At 41.0% G+C, this 9,110-nt stretch overlaps 1 protein-coding gene across 1 annotated transcript; it reads right to left on the reverse strand.

The window, feature by feature from the left end:
• Positions 1 to 6,787: 6,787 nt before the first annotated feature.
• Positions 6,788 to 8,205, reverse strand: LOC107389262 (C-C motif chemokine 3-like 1). Its single transcript, XM_015965316.3, has 3 exons — positions 7,878 to 8,205; positions 7,676 to 7,802; positions 6,788 to 7,242 (listed from the first exon to the last, which is right to left on the reverse strand). Exons 1-3 carry the CDS (start codon positions 8,086 to 8,088, stop codon positions 7,134 to 7,136), a joined length of 447 nt encoding a protein of 148 aa, XP_015820802.1. The 5' UTR covers positions 8,089 to 8,205; the 3' UTR covers positions 6,788 to 7,133.
• Between the last annotated feature and the right edge of the window lie 905 nt (positions 8,206 to 9,110).

Below are 9,110 nucleotides of genomic sequence, written 5' to 3' on the forward strand. Positions count from 1 at the left end.
TGAAGACAGCTATGATCTTAAAGAGTAAGTCACCCCCTACCAGAGTATTACTCCTCTCCCACTTCCTGTTTGAAAAATGCAACAAATGCTGTTGCCTAGCAGACCGAGAGGGCGGAGCCGCTAACGAATACACACACACACAGGCTCACAACGACATTGTGACATCATATGGTACCAGCTAACGTTAGGGTACCTCTTAGCCAATAGCGATGGCAGATTTAAATTCAATGCAGTGCAGTTTTTACCTGACAACGGGATAATACTGACAGTTTTAGGCAGAAAATTAACATTTTAACTAAAATGACTATAAAAAGATATTGTAAAATTTGGGATTATGATTCAAATAGATTTAATTGGAACTTTGTATTTTGTGTATAAATCCTTAAATATGTATTACTTGAGTTTTTAAAGTTTAACTACTATTTGACTAATTTCAATATAAAAACTAAAGAATAATCTATTTTATTTTTATATTTATGTATAGAATAATAACAGTAATGAGTATATAAAACTGGCCCCATCCACCTAGATCACCCAGAGCCCAGTAAACTTGTTTAGGACTGGATAAGGCTGGTTTCTGATGAAGGTGCTAATCCTAATACTCCATCTGGAGGAAGTGGGTTGATAGATTGACCAAAGGGTTACAGAGAATTATGAGAATAAACTTAATAAAATCAAATCTAAAAATACACCAATTCAATAAAAAAAATTAAATCTGATCTACAACAAGAAACACTACAGCATGAAATCCTAAAAGTCGAGATGCAACTCAAACTAAATTTGATATAAAAGTCATTAAAGGGTGTTCCTGCAGGCCGGTGCCTCATCGTTTCCATTTAGACCTGATTTAAAACATTCTAATAACCATCATCTGATTCGTAAAGATCAGAGTCTGTGATGTGTTGATGCGAGACAGAAATCAGACTCGCGCATGGCGACGGTGCTGGAAACGACGACCAGCAGCAGCAGGATTCCCATCGTGACCCCGAGAACCTTCATGTTGTCTTGACTCCAGATGTGACGATGCCTCGGTACGTTTGAAACCTTCCATCCTCATCCCCAAAATTTAAAGCCCACTGTCAGAGCTCATTTGCATATTGGGTCACCGTGAGGATACTAAAAAGCATTTTAGGTTGTTGCGTGCACGTCCCATTTGTCGGTTCCGTCAAAACCCAGTTCCGTTAGAACTTATGAGACTGTGCATCTTTCAGGGTTTGGTGGGGATATCGGTGAGTTTTATTGTACTAGACCCTGGTCTGGACTTCCTAAGTTTAGAATCAGTCTTCTATTTTAAGGTAGAATGATATGCAAGACTTGTCCCTTTGTAGTAGCCCACTTCTTTTTAATCAATCCCGTTATCTATTGGTTTAGATACTAGGGACGAAGCCCGGCGGGAGGCCAGCCCGCTGGCAATTATTTGGGTTATTAGGATTAATTGCGCCCCTGTCAGCTTATGTGGGAGGTTGGTAACTATAAAATGATTCTTGTTAGTTGATCAGGCTAACATAGATTTATCAATTTATCTAATTAATCCAACCTCCCAGCACTGATAAAGACTTTTTCACACTTGCAATCAGAGCCAAAAATTAACCTCTAATGTTTTGGTTTTATCATCCTTAAGACACCTCGTTACTCACGGGAGAGGAAGGAGACAAGCTCCTTTTATCTTAAGGTTTCTTTATATTAATCTGTCACAAACCGTAAAGTAAGTCCTGATAACTCAGGAACTTACTCTGCCCTATATGGTCAGGGCTCCAAACTTTTAAGCTTTAGAGAAAACCTGGAAGAATCAGGAGTGTGAATCTCTTTCCAAAAAGTTTATTACAAGATCAAAAAATACAAAAATGAGTAAATATAAAACTAACCACTTCCCCCAAGGAGAAATTAGTCCTAACGATTAATTAAGAAATAAGGAGTTGATTTACACCAACTCTGTCTTCGAGCTACGGCTCCTTCTGTCTCTGTCGACTGCCCCAAAACTCTCTCTGCTGTCAGCGGAGGCCGACCTCTTCTCTCCCAGCTCTGCTCTGTCTCTTCCTGTCGTATGCCCCAACTGTTGTGTCCCAGCTCTGCTCAGAGCTGCTCTTTTATACCGTCCCTGGGTCAGCTTAGACGAGGTAAAAGTCACATATATCATTATTTCATGACAGTAAGGTCATGGGGTCATTTACCAGATACACACTTTTTAGCTCAACACAAGACATTTGGTATCATTTTCACTACATGCAGCATTCTTCAGTTTCCCTCCAACATTCCTGACGAGGGCTTCTTGATCCGATGAGCTGTTTTTCACTCTGTTCCAGTCCTTCTTTTCCCGCTCCTGCCAGAGGTTGGGTCGGCCTCCTGACCTTTTGCCCAGTTCTGTCCTCTTGTCCCTGCGACCCTTCTGTGACCCTTAGCTTGGATGCTTGTTGTGCAGTTGGGCTCCTGTCTTCTGGCTGATTTTACTCACATAAGCAAGTTCAGTGTGTTTCAGCGTGGGTCCAATCTTATCTCTGTGGCCCACCTTTTGACCCCGTTTCTTGCCACTGTCGTTGGCATGTGGGGACTGGCAACAAGGTCACGTAGTGGTTAAGGTCAGGGTGTGCTCGTTTCATATCAGGTGGCAGGAAGCTTAACAAATTGATCTTGCCATTACATCTTACTAGTGATAGTGACTTAGTGGTGATGTGATTTGTTTTCTCAATTTCCATTAGTGCATGTCATACTTAGGAATGTTTTCAAGCTTCAAAATGTCTGAAAATGCAACTCAGCTGTATTTATGTCGTGCTTTACAAGCAGCAGAGTTGTTGCCAAGTGAGAACAAAGGCGTGGATGGACGCTTCTAAGTGTTTCAGCTGCCTCAGGTGAAAGAAACTCGCTCGGACAGCTGGCCGAGTCCCTCTGCCGAGCTGTTCGGGATCCGTTCTAGAACACAGGTTTGCAATCTGTTGCTTGTGAAATGGATTCAAATTTTGCAAGAACATCGGCAGCAGAACTCAGTCCAAACACAGGTCAGGGCCTTCCAAGGTTTAACATCCTTCAGACGTGTCAGCAGAGAGATCTGGCAGTCATCTGTGTAACAGTGAAGGAAGACGTGCCCGGAAATCTGGTCCCAGCGGGAGCAAATGCACGGGAAAACAGAACTGGACCCAAGTTGGAACGCTGCGGTACTCCGCGGGACAGAGGAGCACAGGATGATTCACAATTCCCAGGTAGCCTCCATGGCCAATGAGCAGTAAACCTGACACAAACACCACGAATATCCACACGTCTTCAGAGCCCTCCACCGACAGCTGAGATAAACTAATCAAGTTCCACTGTTTCCAGGAGTCCATGATGTGTCCAACTGGGTCTGTCGCGGAGGGGCGTCCGGGAGCCCCTTCTCCCATTCTCATCGTTGAAAAAATTGTATCAACCGCGTTGAGGGACCAGCTGACGAGATCCATTTTAGTGAATTTCAGTTTCCAGAAAATGCAGAAGCAGCCGTGCACCCAGCACCCAGACAGACAAAGGCCTTGAGGATAAGTTACGGAGGAGAGGAGGAAAAAAGCGTCTGCACCCTCCAAGAGCCGGAAGAAGAATTATCTTCTAAAAAAGACAAACATTTAGTGACAAAATTAGTCCGATTGAAAAAGTTCAGGAGGGTTTTGGATTTAAATGATGAAAAATGAAATCAAATGTGACTTGGTGTGTTTTACTTTTTACTGCAGTTCCCCATCGGAGACCTGAACCTGAACTGGGTCCAGATTAAATCTGATGCCAGAGCGGACGACCTTTAGGCCATCATCTCAGTGACACCGACTCAGAGTGCATGTAGATGTAGAGCGCTGGTGATCTTATTCCCCACTCGGGATGTGTCACATGACGCATTCTTCCATCTTCCCGTCCCCAAGCCTTTCTTCGTCTTAACTTGTGAAGGTTCTCATCAAAATACCAAAACACGCCTGATTCTAGAATCACATCTGGCACAACGCCACCAGGTAACAAAAGCGAATCGTTAGAAAATCCTCGCAAGTCTTTCTGAGTCCTCTGAAGGTCCTGAAAGGTCACGGCCTTGCGTGCTTCAGGCGTTCCCCTGATGTAATAAGTGCAACTTTAAATAGTTTTAGTATTTTTAGCTGTTATAATGTCTGATTTTTCTACTCTCACAAGCAACAAAACATAAAAGAAAACCAGAATAAACTCTGCTCCCAGGTGAAAACTGTCAGAATTGTGTTTGTATCTACTTTTAGACATTTGGGTTATAATTTAAGGTAAGTGTGCTGATATTTAGTTTAAATTTCAGCCAGATATTTAATTTCATCAGAGACAATGAAGAGATCAGCAGTTTTTCAGGCAGAAATCTGCACGAGCCTGCAGCACTGAAGCCTGTTTCCTCGTTCTGATAATAATCTCTGAGGTCTTCGCTGCAATACACCTCTCACAGATTACTAATCTGTGCCATCTTGTTCCATCCAACCTTGACCCAGATAAAGGCACAAAGATCAGATAAACTTCAGTCTGCTCCAGTTGCATCAGAAGAAATCGCTCCTCTGTGGTGCAGCATGCAGACTTCTCTGGATCTGAATCACACGTGGGTGAATGCAGGTTACAGAAAAGACCTGAACTTTTACGTGATCTTTGAGTCATCTTGTGAAAATGAGATAAGATCAGATAATATTAATCTTTAGTGAGGGGGCTTTTAAGTCCTGGTCCTCAAGAGCAACTACCTGCATGTTTTCTGTGTTTTCCTGTTTCAGGGAAGCAGCTGAAACAGAGCTGTGGCCCTCCAGGACTGACTATCTCTGGTTTAGAGAACCCAGAAAGACTCCTGGTGGTTTCTGATGAGCATCATGTGACCTGGAGGCGTTATTCCAAAGCTGAGAATAGAAATAGTCACATTTTATTTACATATGAACCTTCAAAAGTAGAAACAAAGAAAGGCTCAGAGGGGAAGACACAAGAATGTGTCATGTAACCACAGCCTGAGTAGAGGGGACGACGGACACCGGATGAGAGATCAGCGCTCCACGTTTGCACGCCGGCTTAATTGTTGCGAAATATTCAACCCCGTTAAAAGCAAAGACCTTAGTCACCTGTTTCAGATTTCATCTAAACTGAGTTCAGGTTCAGTTTGAGTTCCTCTGATTGGGAATTTCTTGTTTTCTTCAGAAAAACAAACAAAAATAAATAAAGTCTATTTTAGTTCCTGTTCTAGTTTGCATCCATCACTGTGTGTGTGTGTGTGTGTGTGTGTGTGTGTGTGTGTGTGTGTGTGTGTGTGTGTGCGTGCGTGCGTGCGTGCGTGTGTGGGGGGGGGCTGGGGTGAAAAATAAGACTATTCTCTGAAAAATGGCACAGATTATTAATCTGCGAGGAGTTCAGCAAAAACCTCAGATTATCAGAACAAGGAAGCTGATCTCTTTATTGTCTCTGATTAAGTTTCAACAGCACTGATGAACTTTACCTGAACACACCTTTAAAGGAACACTTTCAAAAGGACTGAAGTAAGATGAGTATCTCTCTGATGACTCGGCCATTGTCGGCTGTGTGTCTGAGGGGAATGACCTGCTGGTGTACAGGTCAGTCATGGACAACACCAGACACCCCTCACTCACCAGTAAACATCCAGGGAGATACGTTGAGGTTGTGCCTACCTGGGTGTTCACCTGAACAGTGAACCAAACTGGTCCAACAACTAAAATGCTCTGTATAAGAAGGGTCAAAGCCGCCACCACCTCCTGAGGAGGCTGAGGTCCTTCAGAGTTAAAGTCCTTTTATCAATCTGTGGTTGGATCTGTTCTCCACTGCTGTGGTCTGTTGGGGTGAGGCAGCTCTGAGCGAGGCAGGAAGAGACTGAACAAGCGAGTTCACAAAGCTAGCTCGGTTCTGGGTTGTGCAATACCAGATTTACATGTGTCTGTGTCCCTAATGCTCCACAGTTCTGTAACTCAAGATTTTCATTTATTATTTCGTGGTTTTTGGTGGTTGATGGTTCCAATACTAGCTTACTGCCTATGTGTATATAAACATGTACCTTTCTTATTATTTTTCTTCAAATTATTCTCTTAAGTGTTGGTGCTGCTGTAACAAGTGAATTTCCCCACTGTGGGATCATTAAAGTCTATTCTATTCTATTCTATTCTGTTATATTCTATTCTAATGGCAAATAAAGCTTTTGGGAAGGGGGTTGTATTGTTTAATAATGTAGTAGTAGTAGTAATAGTAGTAGTAGTAATAGTAATAGTATGACAACAACAGCAATATTAAAGACAACATCATTACATCTTTATTCAAACATTTTGCACACTGGGCATTTTTTTGAAGTTATATTCACTCAGGCAACCATCTTTAAGGCATATTTCAACTTTAGTGCCTCCTACTGGATGAAGTTTAAATTGACACGGGGGGGGGGGGGTCAGGCTGACAGCAGAAAACCTGTTTTACTGTATGTCTTTATTCTTCACACTTATCATCGTTACACATCTGTACTCGTTACTAGTTTTGCTAATTTTCTGCCACTTTAATCCATCTCTAATCAAAATGTTATGTTTGTTTTCTTCTCTGGAGCAACGACTTTTATTATGACTTCTATTACAGTTTCAGAATGGAATGGAATAGAATAGAATAGAATAGAATAGAATAGAGCAATTACACACTATTTTCATTCCCTTGGTGTCTGAGGAATCAAATATTTTAATTTGCTGTATCAAATTGTTGTTTTGTTATATAAAATCTGGTTTTACGATAACATTTTTCTAGACTAAATACACAAATGAAAATTGATTTTTAATTTTACAAAATAAACAGAAACCCTTAAAAGTTCTTTTTTTTTGGTTGTTTTAATTTTGCTGTTGTGCTCTGAAAGTAAAAAGGCTCTATTCCTTTCTTGGAGGCCTTAATTACAACATTTAGATTATTTAAGTGAAGTACAAAAGAAAGTTTAAATAATTAATCCAAACTCATGCTTCAGCTATAGTGGTGTTATTGTTGTTGTTGTTATTGTTGTTGTTTATTTAAAAACCGTGAACACATAATCTGACAGATGTTTATTTTGAAGAAGTAATGAATTATATTGCAGCAACATTTTGGTGACATGCACAGATCAAATGAAGCGTTATGTTTGCAAACATAGGCTCTCACATAAATACGTATAATACAGTTATGAGTCTTTATTTCCACCAGCCGCTGCCGTCGCTGTTGTGGATCTGTGTATAGATCCTCTGAGCCCACACGGAGCTCTGATTGAAGCAGATCTGTCGTCCAGTTACCGTATGAATGCTGCAAAATAAAACACAAGCATCAGTTTTCATCATAATTGGCTTGAAACTTGCATAAAATGTCACTGCAACTTGGATAGAATCATTCATGCTTTTATCACCACGAGAATTGACTATTCCAACGATCTATTTATCGAGGTGAGTCAGGGTTGTCTTTCTAGACTACAGTTGGTCCAGAATGCTGCGGCGCGTTTGCTAACGGGCACCCGCAGGTATGAGCAGGTATGAGCATGTCACTCCGGTGCTGGCCTCACTACACTGGATCCCAGTTGTTTTTAAAATTTGTTTTAAGATCCTGGTGTTGGCGTATAAATCTTTAAATGGGTTGGGCCCTTCTTAGCTATCGGGCATGCTTTTGCTATATGAGCCAACTTTTAAAAAAATGTTTTGCTGGTTGGTTGTCAATAGCTTCAACATTGAAAAATGAAACTCACATGAATCCCTTTTTCGGACATGAAATGTGGGTCTTAGTAATATAAGTCACACGTTTGTCTGGTAATTCCATGCCTCTGAAATGGAAGCAGCAGTTTCCAGGAAAAGTGCTGATCCCCACTGCGTCAACTGTGAGGGAAACAGATCACATCAGTATGAACCCGTCACAGATAAACACCAACATGCATTAAGGGGAACACTCACGCATGGCGTTGCAGCTGTAGAAGACAATCAGCAGCAGCCCCAGAGTCAAACACAAAGTCTTCATGATGCCCTTGATGGAAAGATGAGTTGCAGCTTCTTCTTCTCGCTTGGCTCTGTTTGTGTCAGACCCCCTGGACCGGTTTAAATCCTGTCCACTGTGGAACTGAAATTCAGTGATGTCAGACTTTCCGCCCAAAATAAACCCTAACATTCAGAAAAGGTTAAAACCGCTGTCTGGTGTCTATGGAGGGGTTTTTCAGAAATGGTACCACAAGATGTGACGTAGAGATAAAATCAGTTTCTGTACCACAAAAAACAAAAGTCCAATCATCGTCGCTGTCTTCACCTCTTCCTGGAAATCTTATCTGCAGAAATCAAGAGCAATCTCACATGTTTAGATGCTTTGAGATAGTTTGTCTTAAATTGACACAAATTTGTGGGCCGTTTTCTTGTTGTTAATGAAATGTGTTTGATGCGAACGACATAGTTTTTACAAACACTAAGAGACAATTTAAATGCACAGAGAATCTGTAAATATGAGTATTAGAAGATTTGACCAACTCAGAAGATTTTGTCAGTTCCTGAGTCCTAATTGGACCATCTTTGGGCTATTGGGACAGGAAAGGGTTTCTGTTTTGTCCCTGTGCCTCATCAAATCTCAGGTATCTGCATGTAAACCTGTTGTGACTTTGATCTCAAAAGACCTACCCACCTACCCAGGACCCTTTTGTTTGTTTGTAGTTAGTTTAAAACTGCTTACATAATAATGTCAATAGAAAGAAACTTACACATTTTAATTGCTTGGGTGCAGAAGCCCTTTAAAAATATAAATCAAAGGCATCATTTTTGTAATTTTTTTGTATGTTCCTTGTGTCTATTTGTGAAGGTGAACTGTGAATAATTCTAAGAAATGTCAAATGTGACACAAAGAGAAAAATGCTATTTTAGGATAAAGCGTGAGAGTTCACTTTCAGTCACTTTGGGTTATAAATGTAAACAGAAGTTGTCTTCCTCCTTCCAGGGTAAACCGTGAACCATGATTCGGTTCTTCTAAATTAATAATTTTGAAAACTAAAATGTGAAACTAATTATTCTGAAGATCTTATCTTGACTCCTTACAAATGAGATGCACCAATGACCCACTTGAGCTACTTTTCTGCAGAAGCCTAAAAGAAGCAGCTCGTTGCAGTGTGAAACTGAGAAACTACAGGTGTGAAATATATGTAAAAACAA

The sequence above is a fragment of the Nothobranchius furzeri genome, chromosome 4 (genome assembly GCF_043380555.1).
Source record: "Nothobranchius furzeri strain GRZ-AD chromosome 4, NfurGRZ-RIMD1, whole genome shotgun sequence".
Taxonomy (NCBI): Eukaryota; Metazoa; Chordata; class Actinopteri; order Cyprinodontiformes; family Nothobranchiidae; genus Nothobranchius; species Nothobranchius furzeri.

Excerpts from the sequence above, each read along its gene's own strand:
- LOC107389262 (XM_015965316.3), bottom strand. The coding sequence starts at position 8,088 with ATGTTAGGGTTTATTTTGGGCGGAAAGTCTGACATCACTGAATTTCAG. Across the intron at positions 7,803-7,877 it reads CTACAGCTGCAACGCCATGC|TTGACGCAGTGGGGATCAGC; the intron begins GTGAGTGTTCCC and ends TTTCCCTCACAG. Across the intron at positions 7,243-7,675 it reads TGTCCGAAAAAGGGATTCAT|CATTCATACGGTAACTGGAC; the intron begins GTGAGTTTCATT and ends TTTATTTTGCAG.